This window comes from Corylus avellana, chromosome ca1 (assembly GCF_901000735.1).
Source record: "Corylus avellana chromosome ca1, CavTom2PMs-1.0".
Taxonomy (NCBI): Eukaryota; Viridiplantae; Streptophyta; class Magnoliopsida; order Fagales; family Betulaceae; genus Corylus; species Corylus avellana.
Window position 1 is genome coordinate 46,200,238 of NC_081541.1, and position 24,827 is coordinate 46,225,064.

Genomic DNA, 24,827 nt, shown 5'->3' on the forward strand with positions numbered 1-24,827 from the left:
ATATAAATTACCAAAACAATGACAATGTACCCCTAATTTTAACAAAATGACGAAATTACCCTTACTAAAATAAAAACAAAAATACCAAAATTTAATTTTTTTTCAAAAATTTAAGGATATTTTTGTCTTATTGAAATTTTTATAAGGGTAATTTCGTCATTTTGCTAGCATTGGGGGGTACATTGAAATTGTTTTGGTAGTTTGAGAAGTAAATTGTCGCAATTGATAGTTTGAGAGGTAGATTGTCATTGGGGTGATAGTTTGAGGGGATTAATTGGACTTTACCCTAAATTATTTGTTAAAAGTAATAAAATTTAAATTATCTAATTAAAAAATGGCTAAAACATGAAATTACTTTAGTCAATATTTGCCCATTTGGAACCAAAACGACCTCGTATGGTCGACCATAGATGATAAAATTAATATTTGCCGTGGATAAAGCATATATAAAAAAGAAAAACCACACGGTAGAACTCTCTCCGGCGAGGCCCCTGAAGTTCCACAACAACTCTCATGTAAACCCTAATCCCTATATGCACACGCATACACTGATATATTGTATATATTTATCTATAAAGTGTGTATGCACGTATAACAATCCCATGCTCACCACTTGTTCGAGAAAATGCCGCTTTGGTTTCATTCTCTCAGCCGGTTTGTTTATTTGCTTATCTTCTGAATTTAATCTTCAATAGGTATGCTTCAGTTGCATTTCATGTTAATTTGGTGCTTATTGTTCTCTAGGGTTGCGCCCCTATGTGCTCTGTAATGAGATTGAATCACTTATAAAAAAAAAAGAATTGTGCTTATTTTTCTTTCGTTGTTTTTGTTTTTGTTTCTTTGTTTTTTGTGGTACTTGCTTTTATTGCATTGAAGTTATTCCCTGTTATTTAATGGTCTAGAAATTTTGTGCTTTGGCCTTTGATAATTGGGTCTAGAAGTAGCATTAAGAAGAATTTTCAGTGGTCCCCTTTTTTTTTTTTTTTTTTTTCCTTAATGATTCTTTGTCGCTCTGAAGTTTTTGAAGTCGATCGAGTACGCTACACAAAGCTCAATTTAACCCTGCTTAGGATATGACTTGCTCAATTTACACAAAGCAAAGATACCATTTAGATTGTTGACACCTTTTTGGTTTTCGTTGAAGAATTCCTCTCTAGAATATAGCAATATTAAGCTGGTTGCGTTTAAAAGCTTTGTAATTACAAAACTGCAATCCATGCGGTATTGCTCTTTTATTGACTTATATAAAGATTGAATCTTCTTTCAAAGGGAAACATGAAATTCTTGTTGTTGCGGCTCTGGTAGTATCTATGCAACTTGGGTTTCCTTTACTGTATGTCATCTTCTAGGAGTTTATATGCATGCAGTCAATAATTTTTCTCTCTCGCAAAAACAAAAAATATATCTTCTTCTTTTTTCATGTGTTTATAGTTTTATTTGATGGATGGGTTCCTAATGGATCAGGCAATGGTTTGATTAGAGGGATGATGAAGTTTGCAGGATATTCTCTGACAGCTCCGTTTACTCCTATTTATCCAAATATCCTTAAAAACTATACGAGATTGCCGTTTGATATATTTAAGAGGAATTGGACCAAGTCAAGTAGCGTGTCTGTCCATACTCAAAAAGATCAAGTACTTGCAAATGCCGTGATGGTTGCCGAGCAGTATCTTCCTCCTTGGTTTAGGTGGATGTTCATTTATTTCAATTCCATATCTGAATACTATTAAGTATATAGATTCTTTAAACTTAGTTTGATTTTGGTGCTTGTCTCCAGTGTTGCTCCAATGATGGACTGGACAGATAATCATTACAGGACTCTTGCTCGGCTCATATCAAAACACGCATGGCTCTATACAGAGATGCTTGCAGCTGAAACAATTGTTTATCAGAAGGATAATCTGGTAAGTTAGTAAAAGACTTGCCTTTTGAATGAATTTGGATACATCCAATATTATGAACAACTAAAGAACTTAGAATTTGAAAGGAAAGTGACTTTGTAGGGTGAAGCATTTTGAAATTTGTAAAAACATGATTTGTTTGCATCTTAAGAGTTTGGTGTTATATTTGCATGTTTAAGTAGGAAAATTTTTAATACAACTAATTGTTTGGGTTTTGAGAACAATTTATATTCAACTTATTACACTCATTTTCCCAAATATCGGTTCATTTGATGTGTTGCTAACTGGATACCCCTGATTCTTTATATTTTTATTTCTATTGCTCAGGACAGACTCTTGGCATTTTCTCCAGAACAACATCCTATAGTGCTTCAAATTGGTGGCAATAATTTGGAAAACCTGGTAAAAGCAACCAAACTTGCTAATGCGTACAACTATGATGAAATCAATTTCAAATAATTCCTTAATTATTTGAAATAAATTATTTGTCTAATTAAACGTACATGCAGGACATGTTTGTTACGCTTTAATTATTGCGAACACATGTTGTGGCATTGTTGCATATATATATATATATATATAGCTACAGCTCAAATCATAGTGATTAAGTGCAGTACTTGTTATATTTGTTGGGTAATAATTAATATTTCATTTTGGCTGCATGTATAATGATTCGCTAAAAACGAAAAAAAAAATAAAAAAAAATTAAAGATCAAAAGACAGAAAGCTTTTAAGTTCTTACCATAGTCTACAGTCCTGTACGTCAGAAATCTGATTGGAGGAGCTGCAAGAAATAGGAAAAAAAATATAGTTAATAAAATTGCATAAACAAATCTCACCTTGAGCTAATTAAAGCTGTAGTAGTGAATGAATTATTTACTTAGGCTTTCGATACAAAATTGCAAGCTTCTTCCTCTTTTTTTCCCAATAAAATTGAAACCAATCAAGTGAAGAATATCATAACCTCATTCTTTCTTCAATTCATCCCAATATGATTGAGATCAACCAAAATTTAACATCATTGTAAAGAGATTGCCTTGGCCAATTCTTTCATCGATGACCAAGTCTTACATTTTTGATGTTTATACGATACATGAAAATTTTAATATGCTTTGTTACATTTAATTGTATATATATTGTCACATCATTTAAAATTTAAATAACGCGACAACATCATGTACATTATTAAATTAATTAAATTTAATCTGTATCATACAATACACATTTGCCGACCAATAATAAAGAAGCCCACTTTATTGTGGCTGTGTTTGGGAAGGGGCTTGAAAAATGGAGTGGGTTAATTGGTACTGTAGCTGATTTTATTGATGCAAGGAAAAAAAGTAAAAATATTTTGTATAAAAAAGAAAAAAAAAATTGTTTTGTAATGATTTTTTTATTTGAATAATAATAAAAAGTGATTGATTTAAAGTAAAAAATAAAAATATTATGATTAATTTTGAGAAAAGAAAATTTTTTTTTTTTTTTTTGGTGTTTTGTGTTTTGGATCATGAGTCCTCTTTCCAGTCCGGCCTCTTGCCAAACATAACCGCAATGAAATGAATGGCATTTATCAGCTGGTTGACTCCAAGTCAACTTTCAAGCTTTCTTTTTCTCTCTCATCAATTTGATTCAATCAACACGGTGTGGAATCCACCACACTTGGCCGGATTCATTCAATCAATGGAATCCGAAGCTCACGTATTAAAAGTTGCTTTATCTCTTTTTATCTTTTCTCTTCTCTTTCTATGCAACCAAAACCGGACAAAGGAATGGGCCATCCGCAACGAATCTTCAAATCACCAGTAGAGATAAATCAACTTTTAATAATTGGTGATTTGAAGATTCCAATAGAGAAACAAAATTTAATAATTGTTCTATTAAATTTGTAAGAAAATACGAGAGAAATATTAGCAAATTATTGATACCAATCATTTCTCATACTCAAATTCTGCATGTATTTATAGATTAACTTCTTTTTAACCTTGAAACTTTTCTGAATAGCCGGCCCTAGGTTTTCTCCTAGAGAGAAAAAGCTTGTGGGGAGTAGGGAGCTCTTACTCCCTCCTTTTCCCTTACCCCTACTCCCCCCTTCTTTCCTCCCCCTCTCCGTCTTTTTTTTTTTTTTGGCTTGTTTAACCAGTCCAGTTGCTCCTGCCATCCATTTGCTTATGCTGCGTTGGCTCTGTCCACCCTCCACCATACTGCATCGCTCTTCGCCTCCTCGAAATCGGTTGGGCTCTAGATCTAGTCTCCTCAACTGGTTTCGCTTAGCCACGCGCTGCCCTACTGTGCTCCTCGGCTCCTCAGCTGCCCTACCATGCGCCGGCCAGTGTGCTTCGCCTCCCTCTCTCCGACTGCTGTAATTGCTTTCTAGCTTTTTTATTGTGTTTTTAAATAAGGGTTTAACTTTTCCTTTGATCTACTTTCATGAGCGATCTTTGAATGAATGTTTTTATCTTGGTCTTTGAGTCGAGGAGGATTAGTTTCGGTGAGTTGAGAATATGCACTACCTATGTATTAGATTGAGTCTGTAACTAAAGTTTAGACATGAATTAGCGAATGTTAAAGTCATAGATAGATTTTGATTGTAAAATTTTTATGTTTGTCTTTATGATGTTGTAACCTCATAGCTTTGGCTATGATTTATTAGAGCTTTTATGCTCTTTGATGTAAGAACTTTATGCTTTTGATCTTTTTCAAGGAATGAATATGAAAAATTCTATATATATATATATATATATATATACCCCCTGAAGTTTCAGAAGTTTTTCAATTTGAATCTCAAAGTTTAAAAATTGGCAATGTACCCCCCTAATGTTTCAAAAATTTTCAATTTAAACATTCTGTTACTAATTTCCGTTAAATTAGATGAAAAGTAAAAAAAAAAAAAGTGTCTGAGGGTAATTACGTAATTTCATAGATTTCCGTCTAATTTGACGAAAGTTAGTAACAGAAGGTTTAAATTGAAAACTTTTGAAACATTAGGAGGTACATTGCCAATTTTTAAACTTTGGGGTTCAAATTGAAAAAACTCCTAAAACTTTAGAGGAGTAAAATGGATTTTTCTATATATATATATAGGCTAGGTTATGGACCTTCAATTAAAAATTTTCATTAATTATTTCTTCTATAAATGAATAAAAAATCAATTCCAATTATGTTTTCACAAATAATTTCTTATTGGGAATAAGTTATTTGTCTAATTAAACGGTGACATGTGGGTCACACTTTAATTATTGCGAACACATCTTGTGGCATTGTTGCATGTAAATATGTATATATTTTTAAGTATAGTTACAGCTCAAATCATAGTAATTAAATGCAGTACTTGTTATCTTTTTTGGGTAATAATTAATAGGAGAAACTTCACTTTGACCCTTTGAACTTCAACTCGATTTTACAAATCCCCATGAACTTTCAAATTTCTTATTTTGGACCCCAAAACTTTCAAATTTCTTATTTTAGACCCCTAAACTTTCAATTACTCTCAATGTGGACCCTTCCGTCAAATTTTAAATGTTACATGACATTTATACCCCTGACTTTTGTATAAAACTTTAACTTCCAAAACTTTTTTTTATTTTAAAAAAAACATGAAAATAAGGACATTTTGGTCTTTTTTTTTGTATTTTTAACGGCTAAAATTAACGGAAGGATTCTAATTGAGTGTAATTAAAAGTTCAGGGATCCAAAATGAGAGATTTGAAAGTTCAATGGGGGTTTGTAAAATGGGGTGAAAATTCAGGGAGCGAAAGTGAAGTTTCCCCTAATTAATATCTCATTAGGCTGTACATAGTAGTGCATGAATTATTTCCTTAGGCTTTCAATACACAATTGCAAGCTTCTTCCTCTTTTTTCCCAATAAAATTGAAACCAATAAAAGTTAGGGGAAACTTCACTAAGGACCCCAAAACTTTCACCCGTTTTGAAATACCTCCCTGAACTTCAAAATCTCTCAATTTAATCCCCTGAACTTTCAATTGCTCTCAATTTTGACCCTTCCGTTAATTTTAGCTATTAAAAATTCAAAAAAAGACCAAAATATCCCTGATTTTTGTTTTTTTTTTAAAAAAAAATAAAAAACATTTTAGAAGTTAAAATTTTATACAAAAGTCAGGGGTATGAACGTCATGTGACGTTTAAAATCTGACGGAGTGGTCCAAATTGAAAATAATTAAAAGTTCAGGGGACTAAATTTAGAGATTTTGAAGTTTAGGGAGGGTATTTCAAAACGGGTGGAAGTTTTGAGGTCCTTAGTGAAGTTTTCCCTAAAAGTTAACAATATCATAACCTCATTCCTAATTTCTTCAATTCATCCCAATATGATTAAAATTTAACATCATTGTAAAGAGATTGTCTTGGCCAATTCTTTCATCGAGGACCAAGTCTTACATTTTGATCGATGTTTATACAATATATGAAATTTTCAAAATGTGTTTGTTTTATTTACATTTTAAATGATGTGACAATATGAACGTATATATTATTAAATATACAAAATTTAATTGGATCGTACAATAATCCATGAAATTTCCTTTTTAGGTAGACATCTCACTTTTTTCAAAGGCAATGTCCATGAAATTTCTTTCTTTCACATTTGGCTTCTAGATTATAATGCATGTGATCCTCGACACGATGATAATTGATATGTATTATTTTATATGATCAATAAATTTGGAATATATTAAAACCTGACTCATGATAATATATAGCAACCAATATATTCTTCTATTACTAGCTGCTCAATGTTTCTTTAATTCATCTTAATCAATTGAAGTAAACCAAAATAAGTTTGAAAAACATATTCAATTAATAATATGTTTGCATCTATTTTTTGGTTTAGACATGTATAAATACAAAACTTGGCCAACTAAATTGACGTCTATCACCCACATTCATTTCCTTTGCATTTCCTTTGATTAATTTTCTCCAACGCTGCAAAAGAAGAAACACGTGGGTAGGGCGTGTGGGTCCATTACTTTTTTTGTTTTCTTTCGTCGGCTTTTTCCTATATACGTTCTTCGGTGTAGAAGCAAAACACAGCTTCCAAACTCATTTTTCTCTGCTCTTAGCATTCCTTCCTTCGTTCCCTTCGATTTGCAAACAAGATAACATGGCTGAGATTGCAGGCATATTTCTCTCTCCCTTCCTCCAAGTGGTTTTTGAAAAAATGGTGTCTCTCGAATTCGTTAACTTCTTTCGGGGACGAAAAGTGAATGATGAACTCTTAAGGAGGTTGCGGTTGACATTGCTGTCCGTGAATGCAGTAGTTACAGATGCTGAGGACATGCAGTTTAACAATCATAATGTGTAAAGTGTGGCTTGATATGCTGAAAGAAGCCGTTTATGATGCAGAGGTCATCTTGGACGAGATTGCTACCGAAGTTTTGGTACAGAAGCAAGATGCTATGGATGATGCAGATGACATCTTGAAAGAGAATGCTACTAAAGAGAATACACATAAGCTAAAGGCTAAAGTTGGAGCCAGTGTAAGTAAGGTACGTAATCTCATCTCTACTTGTTTTGTTAACAATATTGTAAAAGGAGAGTCTACTTGTTTTGTTAACAATGTAAACAAAGAGATAGAGAAGCTAGTTGACAGACTCGAAGCTTTAGTAAAACATAAGGAGAATATAGGTCTAAAAGAAGTTAATGAAGGGAATTCATCAGAAAGATTGGCCACGACTTCTGTCATCGATGAATCTCGTTCTTTTGCTTGGCATGATGATAAGGATGCAATAATTTACATTCTGCTCTCAAATGGTGCAAATGGCGATGAGATGGGTGTGATTGCCATAGTCGGCATGGGGGGGATTGGCAAAATTACCACTGCTCAGCTTGTTTACAATGACAACATGGTGAATGAGCATTTTGACCTTAAAGTATGGGTTTGTGTTTCAGATCCATTTAATGTATCCACGGTAATGAAAATAATTAGAGAGACAGTAGACTCGTCTGCTAATGTTGGTAGTAAGAATTTAAATCAGCTTCAAAATGAACTCATGGGGAAGTTGACTGGAAAGAAATTCCTTCGTGTTCTAGACGATGTTTGGGAGAAGAATAATGCCAAATGGGAGGTCTTAAGTAATGCTCTTAAATCTGGGGCACAAGAAAGTAGGGTAATAGTAACACACGCGATCGGGAGGTTGCATCGGCTATGTTCGCTAATGCAACTCATCATATAAATGAGTTACCCAACAAAGATAGTTGGTTGCTATTTGTAAAATATGCATTTCACAATGGTAACTTTGATGAACGTCCAGAGTGTGAAGCAATTGGAAGACAAATACTAGAAAAGTGCAAAGGCCTACCTTTAGCAATCAAGGCTATTGGGACTGTTTTGCGGTCTAAATCAGGTGTTGATGAATGGGATAGGGTATTGAGAAGTGAATTATGGGATTTGCTAAAGACTGGCATCCTTCCTGCTCTCAGATTAAGTTATAAACATCTTTTGCCAAAGCTAAAGCGATGTTTTGCGTACTGCTCCATATTTCCAAATGATTATGCTTTCAAAAAAGACAAATTAGTCTTATTATGGATGGCGGAAGGTTTCTTGCAGCAATACAAAAATAAAACAATGGAAGAAGTTGGTGATGATTACTTCCTTGCTCTTGTATCAAGATCATTATTCCAAAAATCCTATGACAATAAATATATAATGCATGATCTTGTTAGTGATTTGGCAACATTTATATCTAAACAATTCACTGTAAGCCTTGCAGATGATTGTCCTACTGAAATTGTAAGCAACACTCGCCATTTATCTTTTCATAAGAACTTTGCACGCTTTTAAGAGGCTAAGAAGTTGCGCATTGTCCTAAGATTGAGTGGCTATATAAATGGAACCCAATTTCCATTACTAACGACAAGTTGCTTACGAGTGCTTAGTCTAACTCACTATAAGGACTTAACTGAGTTGCTAAATTCAATTGGTAAACTTATACATCTACGTTATTTGAACCTTTCTTACACTCTGATTAGAAGGTTGTCTGATTCTGTTTGTAAGTTGTACAATTTACAGACATTGAATTTATCATGTTGTTTTCGTCTTGTTGCATTGCCAAGTGATAGGCATAAACTTATTAATTTACGTCATCTTTATTTTACTGAAACTTGGAACTTGAAGGAGATGCCAAGACATCTTGGTAGACTAGAAAGTCTTCGGACATTGACTAAATTTGTCGTCGGCAAAGATAGTGGATGCGGCATTGGAGAGTTAAAAAAACTTAATCTTCTAAGAGGATCACTTTATATTCAGAACCTCCAAAATGTTACATCTCTTACGGATGCTAATAACTTAAACTTGGTGGATAAGAAGTACCTTGAGGAGTTGGAGTTGAGCTGGGCATATTGGTCGAAAGATAATACTGTAGTAAGGCAAATAGTTGTCTTAAGTAGTCTCCAGCCCCATTCGAACTTGAAAAGTCTCACTATTAGGTGCTATGATGGTAAAAGTTTTCCGGACTGGGTAGGGCAACTGCCTTCTTTTGAGAAATTGGAAATACATGATTGTCCAGAAGTTGAGTCATTTACTAAAGGGGGATTGCCTTCCAATCTAAATGAAATTTCCATCAGCTTTTGCGATAAACTCTTTGCGAACCAAATGGGGTGGGGATTGCAAAAACTCCAGTGTCTTAGAAGATTCAAGATTTGGGACAACGCTAACGATGTGGAGTCCTTTCCAAATGAGGGGTTTCTTCCTACCAGTCTTACCCATCTTAACATCGGATCCTTTCAAAAATTGAAATCTTTGGACAAGAAGGGGCTTCAACACCTCATTGCTCTCGAAGAATTGGAAATTTGGTACTGCCCTAAGCTCGAGTGCATGCCAGAAGACGGGCTGCCTGCCTCCCTTTCTACTTTAAGTATAGTCGGATGTCCTTTGTTGGAGAAAGAGTCGGAAAGGAGAGAAGGAGAAGAATGGCGCAAGATTTCTCACATACAGCTTGAATGAGGTATAATTTATTTTATAGTAAGGTACTTTCCTTTTCGGCCACCTATAATTTATGAATATACCGCTTCTATTTTAATTTTTCTTAGCTACTACCTCTGATGAAACACATTGCCTTGTCCTCTTGTTTATTCTTCCTTTATTTTCGTTTAATAATTTTGTTTTGATTTGCATTCGTTTGTCTAATTCAAAAAATAATTAAAAGCCCAAAAGAGTTCAAATCAGTTGGGTTCTAACTTCTTAGTGGAGTTTTGCATTTTGGGCAGGTCCTCCGGAATGAAATACAAACTCCACTCGTTGCAGATGGTCAATTGCTGTCATTCTCTTCCAATAGGCTTTGCTGATTGTGCCGGATCAAACTGGGTTAAGGGTAAGGGTACTATCCTTTATTTTCGTTTAATAATTCTATTTTGATTTAAACACAAATTTCCAATTTAACCAATCAAAAATCAGAAAAGAATTAAAAGCCCAAAATATCTCATATTTGTTGGGTTTTGACTTTTAAGCAGGTAATCTGGAGTGAAATACAGGTTGTACTTGTGTGCTCATGGCCTTGCTAATGCTACAGATGGTCAACTGCTCCTAGGCATTTTCTTCGTATCTTCTTCTCAATGGGTTCCATTCACTTCATCAATTAATATGTCATCCTCCAATGCGATTTGTTAATTATGCTTGTACAAACTGGGTTAAAAGCAATTGATTTTGCCGTTGGTACGAGAACTCTAAAATGGTGTAAATATTCTGCTGGGATGTCTTTTTTGCTTTGGTGGCAAACTCCTCTGCCGCAGCTGTTTCAATTGGTGGTTCAAAGGTGTATCTATTGGGCATTGTCTCTTTGTGCTCTTATGATCAATTTATGTGATCATTTTTCCCTCTTTCTTCGGTTTTTTGCACATAATTTGGTTACTGAAGACAATTTGTCCACCACAAATGGGTTGAAATACAAACTCCACTTGTGTGCTCATGGATTCGGTAGCAGATGGTCAACCGCTCCTACTCTGTGTCGGACTAGCTTAAGGGCAACTAATGTTTGTTGACATTTTGAGTTTAGAAATCGATTCCATTAACTTTGGACAAGATCAATCTTGATTCTGCCATTTGTGTTCTACAATGTTTTTGGTAGGTCAAAAATGTTTTTGGGTTTTATTATTAAACTTATTTATTGTTTAGTTCTCTACTAAAACATCTTCTCTGCAGAAAGTTGACTTAAACAAACTGGAGATGGCTGCTTTGTGGAGATATTGGGGCACTTTAACCTTGTGAGTTTTTCTAATAGGAGAAAGTTACATGTTGATCTGTTGCCACTATTGAGTCATATTTTTGTGTACTACCATATTGGATTGCTAGGTGGATGTTATCCCCAACCCATCAAAAGAGCAACTAGTTGATGTTGTTCATAGTCATTTCAAGTCGCAGGTACTTGCAAAACTGGTTGCTTCTCCATTTTTCGTGTACTTACAATGTTATTTCAAGCAGCTTTTTCAAAGTAGATAGCATTGTTCTGTTATGAAAAATCCATTTTTATGGTGGTGAAGCAAATGGACGAGTTGCAGGTCATTTTGGGGTTTGTTCCCGCTGCGAATTGATTGAAGACTGTGTGAATGACCTGGAGAGAAATGGGGAGATCTTTGAATTCGGTTATCAATGCTAACCGATGATGATACTGGTACCTAAGAATTTATCAGTGGCTTGTTTATGTCCATCATTTTCGGTTACAGAGGTTCTTACTTTTTGGTAGTGTAAGTTCGTGACCGGACCTCTAAAGAAGTCCCTTGTGGCTTTCTTTCCAAACTTGGTTGAATGTACAGTGGACTTGAGGAAGTGGGCTTTTAAAGACCTCTTCATCTGTGCCGGACGGGCTTAAGGGCAACTGATGTTTGTTGACATTTTGAGTTTAGAAATCAATTCAATTAACATTGGACAACCTCTATCTTGTGAAACTGTATAAATGCTAAGTTTTTGTTCTACAAAATTATGAGGTTATGAATATATTGTGAGATTATGAATTTTTGACATGATCTTGGCCTTTGTACTATTCTCAAAAAGTCAGTCAAGCCAAATCAAAACTGTCTGCAATGATCACTATCTCTATAGTAGTTATTATAACAAAATGTTTCATGCTCGTATTGATCATAAAGTTCCTGCATTTACTTCAATTTATTTATTCCTTTTCTTTTTAATCATCATCGTCGAACAGTTTGCACAGAGAAGGGAATGGACTTTGCTCTGTGACATACTTGCTTCATTATATAGACTGTTAGCCACTTCCACCCCGCTGATGCTACTCACTGGTATACTCAGAACTTGGTAAATGAAGAAAAAGAAGACGGAAGCAATTCAGTCTTGGTTCTCAGCACACAAGCTGACCAGCATTGGTCAGTAGTAATCCTCTTTTCTCAATTAGTATGTTCATGTATTTTACTAGTGGCTAATATAGGGGAGCTCTAGGCATCAGGAATATGGGCATCACTAGCTTATTCATGTACAAAATCTCCTCTGATACCAAGCCTTAGGCTAATTCAAATTCATGCAAGGTAACTTCCATCTCTTCAAGGCCTGAATTTCTTGAGCTATTCATCTTAAAAAACAGAGAAGTAAGTTTGTGTGTGAGATGCTAAAATGCTTCCATTTCTTGTGGCTAGAATGCACCGCACAAGTGTTCGACATTGGCGGTGCTCTCTGGCGCAGCCATCTACAACTACTACGAGAAGCGTACAGCGGAGCAAGGAGAGAGTCATTCTTCAAAGTGATCAGAGAGAGATCTTAGACATGTATATTCTCTAACCAAAGGCAAAACTTTTGGAGTTTGATTAGGATTTGATGGAAAAAAAACTACCGTTCATGCCTTGTATCTGCATATCATTTGTAAAGCGCTTTTTAGCTTGTCATTTGAGAAATTTCTATCATTTAACATGTTGATATTGTTTGATTACCAAACTCTTAACAATATTTTGCATACATCTTATTTTTAATATTTTACCTGTCACTAACTTTAAATAATCCTGTTAGATATGAGTTCTATGACCTCTTTTTCCTCTTTCTCTTGTATCCAGAATTTCCCACTCAACCTATTGCAAGGCCATTTATTCAAGGAAAGAGTGTTGGCTTCATCATACTCACTACTGAGTCTCTTGAAGAGTTGAGGTGTGATATCTCTCACCCTCTATGAAAGTATTTTTCTAAAGAATGACAAATGCATCTGAAAACTCTTCTTAAAAATGTTGTTCTTCTATGACTGTGAAATTACAAAAAGTTAGTTCTGCACCAGAAACCTTAGACAAGCTCTTTTCTCCTCGCTAGAAAGCAAAAATTTGTTTAGATGTTATGATGCTCTCAAGATTCTTCCCCAATGGGCTTAAAAATCAATATTTTGAAACCTGATGAGCGAAGTACTTTCAGTTGTTTCTAAAGACGGCGCATATTCCTTATAGTATCTGAGTGATGGATTGAGAACTTCTTGGAGCGATGATCCTTTCTGTGATGTGCACAGGCATGCTTCTCAAGATTTTTGCTGCAAGAATTTGGTTCTTCATAACAGCTTGACTGCCTTTCACTTAAATGCTATTTTTGGAGGTTGTAGTGGAGATATTTCTTAGGATATTGAAGGATTATCGCTGATCGTTTTTCATTTTAATTTAAACAATTCCTAGATGGTTTCAGTTTTGAGTGTTCAAAGTGTCTTAATGAAGTGCTTCAAGCTGTTTTCTATTCTCATCTACATCTTGTGTCATCTTTTAGGGCATTGAATTAGGGGTGTCAAAGCGGTTATGGTTAGCTGTTATTGACAATAACCGCTAACTGTAACCGCCTTAGCGGTTAGTAAATTTCACTAACCGCAACCGCTAACCGCCTAGCGGTTAACGGTTAACGATTAATCGCCGTCTAGCGGTTAGTGAAATAGATAACCGCCCGCTAACCGTTTTTTCAAAATTGGGCTTTTTGGGCCTTTTTGAGCTTCTTTTTTTTGGGGTTTTTGGGCTTTTTTTTTACCCTCGTTTTTGTTTATTTGTATTTTTAGTGTCTTCTTGTGCCCAATTGCTATAAAAAGAGCACATATTGAAAAATCAAAAATATTTGACCCAAAATTAACATTTACTTGTACTTTAAAAAAATTTCCTTAAATATTAAATCTAACCGGTTAACTTTTTTTTTTTAAAAAAAAAAAAATTCAACACAACATATAAAAAAAAGTTCAGAATTCAAACAATTGTGAACATATAATGATAATACATTAATACTTAAATTGTGTTTATAAGTAACACATTGGTCATTGTTCAATCTAATGTTATTTACTTAATTTGATATTATATGAATCATATCATCATTATACATTAATAATATGATTAACTTAAAGTCTTGAGTAAAGTGTTTGAATTGGCATTGAATCATATGATTAAGTATTAATATTATACATTTATATTATTCATATGCATATGTAGACTTATATAGACTTATAAGTTTATAATATATATTGGAAATAAGTCTCTAGATATTTAATTGTTGTATTAGTATGAATTGGTATACTTATGAGTTATGTCATATTATATATGTATAATTTGTTATTATACAATCAAATGATTTAATGATCAATTGATCATGTGATATAATCATATAAATTATAGTGATAATATATTAATACTTAAATTGTGATTTAATTATTTAAAAAAAAAATTGTAATTTAATGATCAAGTGATTATATGATATAATCATATAAATTATAATGATAATATATTAATACTCAAATTGTGATTTAATTATTTTAAAAAAAAAATTGTGATTTAATGATCAAGTGATTATGTTATATGTATAAATATTTTTATAATTATAATTATAAAAATATATTATATAAAAAGGCGGTTAGCGGTTACGGTTAATAAACCCAATAACCGCTAGGTGGTTATAGCGGTTAGGCGGTTAGCGGTTAATACGATTAAGCGGTTAAGCCGTTAGCGGTTATAACGGTTAGCAGTTAGCGGGCGGTTTTTAACCGTCCGCGACACCCCTACATTGAATTATGCTGATTTTATCTTTAATACAATTGCAAAAATTTGAGTTATATAACATGATTCATTTAATGTCATTCTTATGTTTAGTATCTGTTCTTTTATAGTTGCTATGCTTGTACGTTCTAGCGAAACTTTGTTTTTTGTTTTTTGTTTTTGTTTTTTTTTTTTTTGCTCTTTTAAGATTAGGTTTCTTGAAAGGCCTGAGACCATTAGAGATGCTAAGGAGCATCCTCAGAATGACAGAATCCATGTTAAGTACGAAAAAAAAAAAAAAGACTTACTCCCAATTATGTTGTAGGAATATTAATCTGACATGCTTTATTAAAAATGCATGTGAAAAAATTTATGCTCTAAAAACATATGTAAGTTTAATCGGGACATGGTATTGCTTAATGTAGGGGCGAAAATCCCTTGTCACCACCAACTAAAAAAGTCTGAATAATCACTGACTTTTTCCGATTGAATGAAATTTTCATAATTAATCGCCACTATTAAGTCGATGATGGTGACAAGCATATTATGTAACAAATACAAAACTGCGGTGTGAGCAGTTTGAAGAAGCTTGAAGCTTATATCTATTGCCTAAAATATTTAGATGGAAATCGAAAATCTCACAACTAGCTTTTCTCAATCACTTTTAACAAATTTTAAATAGCAAAAGGCTATTGTTGATGCTGGTATGAATTTTAAACCGACTTGAAACTGATTTGTCTTGTCATAATTAATTTTGTAGGTTCCATGGCGTGATGGGCATTTATTCAGATTGACACCGAGTCAATGGTGATTAAAATTTGAGGCACAGCGTAATGAAGGAAAGAGATATTAACAATTTTTCCAACCCCGGCATTTCCTTGAAATACCACTTTTCATATGTGACCAGTCAAATACGTTAACTTCTATGTACCTATCATAATAATTTATGGATTCAACCTTCATTATCTTTGATCTTCCAATTAACTTCCAAACGCATTTATTTGGAAGCGAGTATTATGGTTATAAAGTCATTAATTTTGGTTGAAAAGGCGTAATCAATTATTAAATGGTTCATTTATTTATACACCCACTTCAAGCGTATTCTAGACGATGAGAATTCAATCACATGGACCTTGTATGTGTGTATGGTGATCATATTTAATGTGTTTTTGATTAGAGTTATATATGCTCTTGGCCTACACTTCTGAGTCTCCCCTATGGTCTGCAATACAGAAGAAAAAAAGCGAGGGAATTTTCCTTGAAGCTTTAGTGTCGTAAATTTTGTAGGTCTCATGGCGTGATCAGCATTTACTCAGATTGACACCAAGTCAATGGTGATTGAAATTTGAGGCACAACGTAACGAAGGAAAGGGATATTAACAACATTTCCAACTCTGGCATTTCTTGTGACCACTCAAATACGTAAGTTCTATGGACATATCATAATTTATGGATTCAACCTTCATTATCTTGGATCTCCCAACTTCCACATTTATTTCGAATCAAATATTATGGGGAGTGGTTTAGGTTGAAAAGGAGTAGTCAATTATTAAATGGTTCATTTATTTATACACCCACTTCAAGCGTATTTTAGACAATGAGAATTAAATCACATGGACCATGTATGCGTACGTGTATGGTGCGATCATATTTAATGTATTTGTGATTAGAGTTATGTTCTTGGCCCTATGCCTTCCAAGTTTTCTTCGTCAATGGTGTGGAAAAATCAGTTTCATGGTGTCCTTTTTCTTCCATGAATTTGATTCAATCACATGGTGTGGAGTCCACCACACTTGGCCACATTCATTCGTCCAGTGGAATCCAAAACTCACTAATTGATTGATAATCAGAGAGACTAGACCAATCATGGTGGACTTGGAACTAGTCTTCTTTCTGCCGTGTCAATTACATTTCTCAACTTCTTGTTCACACATCAAAATAAAAAATAAAAATAGGATTCCTTTAATCATATTTATTCAAACAAATTAAATAATTTCAACAACATAGAACTGAAAAGAATTTTTTAGAGACTTAATTGTCTTCTAACTTATACCCAATAATACCTTAAAGATGAAATACTCAAATTCTGTATTTATAGTCTAGGTTATGGACCTTCAATTAAAACTTAATTTTCATCAATTATTTATCCCATTAATGAATAAAAAATCAATTCCAATTATGATTCTACAAATAATTCTTTATTTGGAATAAATTACGTGTCTAATTAAACCGTATGTGGGTCACACTTTAATTATTATGAGATTTGCATTCTCTCACTTGACCATTTTTCATTTCTCTTCTTTAATTCCATGAGTAACTCCTAGAACTATAATATCATACATTTTATCATAGGTTAGGAGGGTATTTACTTCTGGTGAAAAAATGTATTTTTCCAAGGAGCCATTAGGAATGACCGCCTAAGATTTTTCAATGCAAAAATCAATGAGTTGCACTACATTAACACGGCGAATCCTTTCCACAATGTCAATTTCATTGATAAAGTCTTGTCCATTGGCTTTGGACAATTGCCGAACATCTTTATAGCTACGAATCAATCACTTGAAAGTGTTCCTTTAAATACAGTACCAAATCCTCCTTCAAACATGAGGTTATTCTGGCTTTGTTTAAATTCTTTAACAGTATCATTCATTGATAAACGCTTCCTATAACATTTAAATATCAAGAATGCAATCACAAATAGAGTACTCCACTACTCGCCAGTATCATTTTTGCTTGTTGGAATAGTCCTATAGAAGAACATCACCAAAATAGATTGTAATTAAGCGAACAAATGTTGTGGCATTATTGCTGCATGTAAATCTATATATATTTTTTTAGAACTATAGTTACAGCTCAATTCATAGTAATTAAGTGCAGTACTTGTTATCTTTTTTGGGTAATAATTAATATTTCATTTTGGCTGCATGTTTAATGATTAGTTAAAACAGAAAAAAAAAAAAAAATTAAACATCAAAAGACAGAAGGTTCTTAGTTCTTACCATAGTGCACAGTCCTGTACGTCAGAAATTAGATTGGAGGAGCTGCAAGAAATAGGAAAAAAAATACATAATTAATAAAATTGCATAAACAAATCTCGATCACCTTGAGCTAATTAAAGCTGTAGAAGTGAATGAATTATTTACTTATTTAGGCTTTCCATACACAATATTAATGCAAGCTTCTTTCTCTTTTTTTCCCAATAAAATTGAAACCAATCAACTTTCAAGCTTTCTTTGTCAGATATTAATGGTGTGGAAAAATCAGTTTCCTAGTATATATCTTTTTTCTCTGTTCAATTTGATTCAATCAACACGGTGTGGCCGGAGTCCAACACACTTTGCCGAATTCATTCGATCAATGGAATCCAAAGCTCACGTATTAAAAGTTGCTTTATCTCTTTTTGTCTTTTCTTCAATTCATCTTAATCAAATGAAATAAACCAAATTCAGCATCATCAAAATAAGGAATAAGTTTAAAACATATTCAAGAAGATCCCTAGAAATCTGTCTTCTGAAATTGTTTTTAGAGTATAAAAACACCTATTTTTCTAACAACTTAAAAAATATTATAATGCTATTGTTCTTATATATGTTCTAACATATAATAATGCTATTTTCACTCATTTATTATCTCTGTATTGAGACATCTGTTCACTCAAATCTCAGGCCGAATAAGGTAAAACTGGTTGGTTGGCAATTGGCATGCACTTTGTAACTTTTGCTTTGATTGCTTCTTAGCATTAGCATTATTATCGCACGCTTTTTAGCATTATCGTTTGAGGATATGTCCGTCTTCTAATTATTGTCCTGTCTCTAGATCTTTTTCAAATGCAATCTCCAAGAAATTTCTTCCTTTCTTACACATTATTGCTTCTACCTTTTGTTTTTTTCTTTTCTTTTTTTTAATGTATATATATTCACAGGAATATATAATATTATATATTAAGATCATAACTAATTGACGGTGCTTTGTAGCTTTGCTTATCTAAGTTTAAAGCCAAAACCAATAATGATAGCTTTAATTGCTCATCTATTTCTACTGTATACTTCTAAAGCATTACACAAAACAAATAAAAGAAGTTTAAAGAAGTGGCTTAGGCAACGCGTTAACCCGTTGAAATTGGAAATACGTGTCCCTCACGCAGTATTATGGGATACCTGTCGCAATCTAACGGGTTCAATTCAGTATCCAAACGTTAATTAGTTGGGTCTACTTACACAACATCAAAGAAATTTCGTTTACGCGTCCATCACTCCACTAGGAAGTCTGTTTCAATATGAACATAACCTACTTCGATTCTCATTTTGCTCTGCTTTTTGCGATCACCAATTCCTTCGTTTTCCTTTCCTTCGATTTGCAAACAAGATAACAACATGGCTGCTGAGCTTGCACTTACAGCTGCAGGCATAGTTCTCTCTCCCTTATTCCAAGTGTTTTATGAAAAAATGGCATCTCTTGAGTTCGAGGGCTTCTTCCGTCGACGAAAACTCAGCGACAAACTCTTATGGAAGTTGAAGACAGCATTGCTGTCCGTGAGCGCAGTGCTGGAAGACGCCGAGGACAGGCAATTCACGGAGGCTAATGTGAAAGAGTGGCTCGATGAGGTTAAAGGTACCATCTATGATGCTGAGGACATCTTGGACAAGATTGCTACCAAAGATTTGATACGGAAGCTGGATGCTGAATTTGGAACCATTGTAAGCAAGGTACGACACATCTCTCCCTCTCATAATGTCAATAAGATAGAAGGAGAGATAAATGCTGCACTTGGCAAATTAGAAGAACTAGAGAAAAGAATAAGTGCTTTAGGTCTGAGCGCAGGTGTTGGAGGGCAACCATTCGAAAGAGTACTGCCCACGACTTCTTTGGTTCAAGAGTCTAGTATTTTTGGTAGGGATTCTGATAAGGAGAAGGTAATTAAATTGTTGCTCTCTGATGATGATACGAGTGGCAATAAAATAGATGTGATTGCCATAGTTGGCATGGGAGGAATTGGCAAAACCACCCTTGCTCAGCTTGTTTACAATGACAATAGGGTGAAGGAGAATTTTCACTTTAAAGCATGGGTTTGTGTTTCGGATGATTTTGATGTGTTAAAGCTTACGAAAGCAATTCTAGTGGAACTAGATTCACCTAGCGATAGTGATAGTCTAAATCAGCTTCATATTAAACTCATGGAAACGTTGATAGGAAAGAAAATTTTACTTGTTTTAGATGACGTTTGGAATAAGAAGTATGCTGAATGGGAGCTCCTAAGCAAACCCTTTCAATCTAGTGTGGCACAAGGAAGTAGGGTCATCGTAACTACACGCGATCGGGAGGTTGCATCTGTTATGTTCGCTAATGCAACTCATCATATAAATGAGTTATCCAACGAAGATAGTTGGTTGCTATTTGTAAAATATGCATTTCACAATGGTAACTCTGATGCACGTATAGAGCGTGAAGCAATTGGAAGACAGATACTAGAAAAGTGCAAAGGCCTACCTCTAGCAATCAAGGCTATAGGGAGTCTCTTGCGGTCTAAATTAGGTGTTGATGAATGGGATAGGGTATTGAGAAGTAAATTATGGGATTTGCCAATTAAGGAGACTGGCATCCTTCCTGCTCTCAAATTAAGTTATAAACATCTTTCACTAGAACTAAAGCGATGCTTTGCGTACTGCTCCATATTCCCAAAAGATTTTGCTTTTGAAAAAGATACATTAGTCTTATTATGGATGGTCGAAGGTTTCTTGTCGCAACCCAAAAATAAAACAATGGAAGAAGTTGGTGATGATTACTTCCTTGCTCTTGTATCAAGATCATTATTCCAAAAATCCTATGACAATAAATATATAATGCATGATCTTGTTAGTGATTTGGCAACATTTATATCTAAACAATTCACTTTAAGCCTTGCAGATGATTGTCCTTCCAAAATTGTAAGCAACACTCGCCATTTATCTTTTCATAAGAATTTTGGGAGATTTCAAGAGGCTAAGAGGTTGCGCACTGTCGTAACATTAAATTTCTTTAGGGCCGACACATCTGAAACCCAATTTCCATTACCAATGGTAGGCTGCTTACGGGTGCTCTATCTATTTGGACGTGAAGGCTTAACTGAATTGCCGAATTCAATTGGTAAACTTATACATCTACGTTATTTGAACCTTTCTTACACTAAAATTGAAAGATTGCCTGATTCTGTTTGTAAGTTGTATAATTTACAGACATTGAATTTATCATGTTGTTTTCGTCTTGTTGCATTGCCAAGTGATACGCATAAACTTAATAATTTACGTCATCTTTATTTTACTGAAACTTGGAACTTGAAGGAGATGCCAAGACATCTTGGTAGACTAGAAAGTCTTCGGACATTGACTAAATTTGTCGTCGGCAAAGATAGTGGATGCGGCATTGGAGAGTTAAAAAAACTTAATCTTCTGAGAGGATCACTTTGTATTGAGAACCTCCAAAATGTTACATCTCTTACGGATGCTAATGACTTAAACTTGGTGGATAAGAAGTACCTTGAGAAGTTGAAATTGGAGTGGAATTCGCGGGAAGATAATACCGAGGATACTTCAGGAAGGCAAATGGTTGTCTTAAATAGTCTCCAGCCCCATTCAAACTTGAAAAGTCTCACTATGATAGGCTATCGTGGTAAAAGTTTTCCAGACTGGATAGGACAACTGCCTTCTCTTGAGAAATTGTTTATATCTTGTTGTCCACAAGTTGAGTCATTTTCTGAAGGGGAATTGCCTTCCAATCTAAATGAAATTTCCATCAACTGTTGTGATAAACTCTTTGCGAACCGAATGGGGTGGGGTTTGCAAAAACTCCAGTGTCTTAGAAGATTCACGATTTGGGACCACGCTAACGATGTGGAGTCCTTTCCAAATGAGGGGTTGCTTCCTACCAGTCTTACCCATCTTCACATCGGATTCTTTCAAAAATTGAAATCGTTGGACAAAAAGGGGCTTCAACACCTCACTGCTCTTGAAGATTTGGATATCTTATACTGCCCTAAGTTCGAGTGTATGCCAAAAGACGGGCTGCCTGCCTCCCTTTCTACTTTAAGGATCAACGGATGTCCTTTGTTGAAGAAAGAGTGCGAAAGGAAAGAAGGAGAAGAATGGCGCAACATTTCGCACGTCCCCAACAAATATATTGATTTGGCCAAACGGATTGGATGAGGTATAATTTATTTTATAGTAAGGTACTTTCCTTTTCGGCCACCTATAATTTATGAATATACCGTTTCTATTTAAATTTTTCTTAGCTACTACCTCTGATGAAACACATTGCCTTGTTCTCTTGTTTATTCTTCCTTTATTTTCGTTTAATAATTTTGTTTTGATTTGCATTCATTTGTCTAATTCTGAAAATAATTAAAAGCCCAAAAGAGTTCAAATCAGTTGGGTTCTAACTTCTAAGTGGTGTTTTGCATTTTGGGCAGGTCATCCGGAATGAAATACAAACTCCACTCGTTGCAGATGGTCAATTGCTGTCATTATATTCCAATAGGCTTTGCTGATTGTGCCGAATCAAACTGGGTTAAGGGTAAGGGTACTGTCCTTTATTTTCGTTTAATAATTCTATTTTGATTTAAACACAAATTTCCAATTTAACCAATCAAAAATCAGAAAAGAATTAAAAGCCCAAAATATCTCATATTAGTTGGGTTTTGACTTTTGAGCAGGTAATCTGGAGTGAAATACAGGTTGTACTTGTGTGCTCATGGCCTTGCTAATGCTACAGATGGTCAACTGCTCCCAGGCATTTTCTTCGTATCTTCTTCTCAATGAGTTCCATTCACTTCATCAATTAATATGTCATCCTCCAATGCGATTTGTTAATTATGCTTCTACAAACTTGGTTAAAAGCAGTTGATTTTGCCGTTGGTACGAGAACTCTAAAATGGTGTAAATATCCTGTTGGGATGTCTTTTTTGCTTTGGTGGCAAACTCCTCTGCCGTAGCTGTTTCAATTGGTGGTTCAGCATTGTCTCTTTGTGCTCTTATGATCAATTTATGTGATCATTTTTCCCTCTTTCTCCGGTTTTTTGCACATAATTTGGTTACTGAAGACAATTTGTCCACCACAAATGGGTTGAAATACAAACTCCACTTGTGTGCTCATGGATTCGGTAGCAGATGGTCAACCGCTCCTACTCTGTGTCGGACTAGCTTAAGGGCAACTAATGTTTGTTGACATTTTGAGTTTAGAAATCGATTCGATTAACATTGGACAAGCTCAATCTTGATTCTGCCATTTGAGTTCTACAATGTTTTTGGTAGGTAAAAAATGTTTTTGGGTTTTATTATTAAACTTATTTATTGTTTAGTTCTCTACTAAAACATCTTCTTTGCAGAAAGTTGACTTAAGCAAACTGGAGATGGCTGCTTTGTGGAGACATTGGGGCACTTTAACCTTGTGAGTTTTTCTAATAGGAGAAAGTTACATGTTGATCTGTTGCCACTATTGAGTCATATTTTTGTGTACTACCATATTGGATTGCTAGGTGGATGTTATCCCCAACCCATCAAAAGAGCAACTAGTTGATGTTGTTCAGAGTCATTTCAAGTCGCAGGTACTTGCAAAACTGGTTGCTTCTCCATTTTTCGTGTACTTACAATGTTATTTCAAGCAGCTTTTTAAAAGTAGATAGCATTGTTCTGTTATGAAAAATCCATTTTTCTGGTGGTGAAGCAAATGGACGAGTTGCAGGTCATTTTGGGGTTTTTTTCGGCTGCGAATTGATTGAAGACTGTGCGAATGACCTGGAGAGAAATGGGGAGATCTTTGAATTCGGTTGTCTATGCTAACTGATGATGATACTGGTACCTAAGAATTTATCAGTGGCTTGTTTATGTCTATCATTTTCGGTTACAGAGGTTCTTACTTTTTGGTGGTGTAGTTATGTAGATGTATGTAAGTTCGTGAGCGGACCTCTAAAGAAGTCCCTTGTGGCTTTCTTTCCAAACTTGGTTGAATGTACTGTTGACTTGAGGAAGTGGGCTTTTAAAGACCTCTTCATCTGTGCCAGACGGGCTTAAGGGCAACTGATGTTTGTTGATATTTTGAGTTTAGAAATCAATTCAATTAACATTGGACAACCTCTATCTTGTGAAACTATATAAATGCTAAGTTTTTGTTCTACAAAATTATGAGGTTATAAATTTTTGAATATATTATGAGGTTATGAATATATTGTGAGATTATGAATTTTTGACATGATCTTGGCCTTTGTATTATTCCCAAAAAGTCAGACAAGCCAAATCAAAACTGTCTGCAATGATCACTATCGCTATGATACTTATTATTAGAAAATGTTTCATGCTCGTATTGATCATGAAGTTCCTGCATTTACTTCAATTTATTTATTCCTTTTCTTTTTAATCATCATCGTTGAACAGTTTGCACACAGAGAGGAATGGACTTTGCTCTGTGACATACTTGCTTCATCATATAGACTTTTAGCCACTTCCACCCCACTGATGCTACTCACTGGTATACTCAGAACTTGGTAAAAGAAGAAAAAGAAGACGGAAGCAAATCTTGGTTCTCAGCACACAAGCTGACCAGCATTGGTCAGTAGTAATCCTCTTTTCTCAATTAGTATGTTCATGTTTTTTACTAGTGGCTAATATAGGGGCGCTCTGGTCATCAGGAATTGGGGCATCACTAGCTTATTCATGTACAAGATCTCCTCTGAAACCAAGCCTTAGGCTAATTCAAATTCATGCAAGGTAACCTCCATTTCTTCAAGGCCTGAACTTCTTGAGCTATTAATCTTAAAAAACAGAGAAGTGTGTTTGTGTGTGAGATACTAAATTGCATCCACTTCTTGTGGCCAGGATGCACGCACAAGTGTTGACATTGGCGGTGCTCTCTGGAGCAACCGTCTACCACTACTACGAGAAGCAGACAGCGGGGCAAGGAGAGAGTCATTCTTCAAAGTGATCAGAGAGAGATCTTAGACATGTATATTCTCTGACCAGAAGGCAAAAC

The 24,827-nt window shown here is 34.6% G+C and overlaps 3 protein-coding genes and 1 long non-coding RNA gene across 11 annotated transcripts in view; all 4 read left to right on the forward strand.

Annotated features, from left to right (window-relative positions):
• Positions 1-469: 469 nt before the first annotated feature.
• On the forward strand, positions 470-2,509 carry LOC132167460 (uncharacterized). Its single transcript, XM_059578447.1, has 4 exons — positions 470-515; positions 1,465-1,687; positions 1,778-1,904; positions 2,229-2,509. Exons 2-4 carry the CDS (start codon positions 1,485-1,487, stop codon positions 2,358-2,360), a joined length of 462 nt encoding a protein of 153 aa, XP_059434430.1. The 5' UTR covers positions 470-515; positions 1,465-1,484; the 3' UTR covers positions 2,361-2,509.
• Positions 2,510-7,207: 4,698 nt separating this feature from the next.
• On the forward strand, positions 7,208-8,694 carry LOC132173612 (putative disease resistance RPP13-like protein 1). Its single transcript, XM_059585150.1, has 2 exons — positions 7,208-8,015; positions 8,165-8,694. Exons 1-2 carry the CDS (start codon positions 7,208-7,210, stop codon positions 8,692-8,694), a joined length of 1,338 nt encoding a protein of 445 aa, XP_059441133.1.
• Positions 8,695-8,955: 261 nt separating this feature from the next.
• On the forward strand, positions 8,956-15,796 carry LOC132177022 (uncharacterized). 4 transcript variants are annotated; one of them, XR_009439726.1, is made up of 8 exons: positions 8,956-9,856; positions 10,119-10,222; positions 10,362-10,971; positions 11,050-12,227; positions 12,301-12,386; positions 12,495-12,623; positions 12,906-12,996; positions 15,592-15,796. It is a non-coding gene; the product is annotated as an uncharacterized LOC132177022 (long non-coding RNA). The 4 variants fall into 4 exon arrangements; XR_009439729.1 differs by lacking the exon at positions 15,592-15,796 and adding an exon at positions 13,252-13,564; XR_009439725.1 differs by lacking the exon at positions 15,592-15,796 and having other exon boundaries at positions 12,906-13,564.
• A 3,364-nt stretch (positions 15,797-19,160) lies between these two features.
• Positions 19,161-24,827, forward strand: part of LOC132176946 (putative disease resistance RPP13-like protein 1) — a 16,642-nt gene continuing 10,975 nt past the window's right edge. The window contains exons 1-9 of one of the 5 annotated variants that reach the window (XM_059589143.1): positions 19,161-19,537; positions 21,149-22,010; positions 22,273-22,376; positions 22,516-23,109; positions 23,188-23,249; positions 23,338-23,406; positions 23,526-24,406; positions 24,487-24,565; positions 24,674-24,800. In XM_059589143.1, the coding sequence (XP_059445126.1) occupies positions 19,205-19,537; positions 21,149-22,009 (1,194 nt within the window). In that variant the 5' untranslated portion in view covers positions 19,161-19,204 and the 3' untranslated portion in view covers position 22,010; positions 22,273-22,376; positions 22,516-23,109; ... (3 more) ...; positions 24,487-24,565; positions 24,674-24,800. Of the gene's footprint in view, positions 19,538-19,813; positions 22,011-22,272; positions 22,377-22,515; positions 23,110-23,187; positions 23,250-23,337; positions 23,407-23,525; positions 24,407-24,486; positions 24,566-24,673; positions 24,801-24,827 lie in introns of those variants that run through there. The other 4 variants (XM_059589121.1, XM_059589125.1, XM_059589113.1 and 1 more) reach the window with 4 other exon arrangements.

What these genes read in the sequence shown, in the direction of transcription:
- LOC132173612 (XM_059585150.1), top strand. Translation starts at nt 7,208, where the DNA reads ATGTGTAAAGTGTGGCTTGATATGCTGAAAGAAGCCGTTTATGATGCA. An exon ending in TAAATCTGGGGCACAAGAAA is followed by an intron (nt 8,016 to 8,164) that starts GTAGGGTAATAG and finishes ATGAACGTCCAG; the next exon opens with AGTGTGAAGCAATTGGAAGA.
- LOC132167460 (XM_059578447.1), top strand. Translation starts at nt 1,485, where the DNA reads ATGATGAAGTTTGCAGGATATTCTCTGACAGCTCCGTTTACTCCTATT. An exon ending in TATCTTCCTCCTTGGTTTAG is followed by an intron (nt 1,688 to 1,777) that starts GTGGATGTTCAT and finishes GCTTGTCTCCAG; the next exon opens with TGTTGCTCCAATGATGGACT. An exon ending in TTTATCAGAAGGATAATCTG is followed by an intron (nt 1,905 to 2,228) that starts GTAAGTTAGTAA and finishes TCTATTGCTCAG; the next exon opens with GACAGACTCTTGGCATTTTC.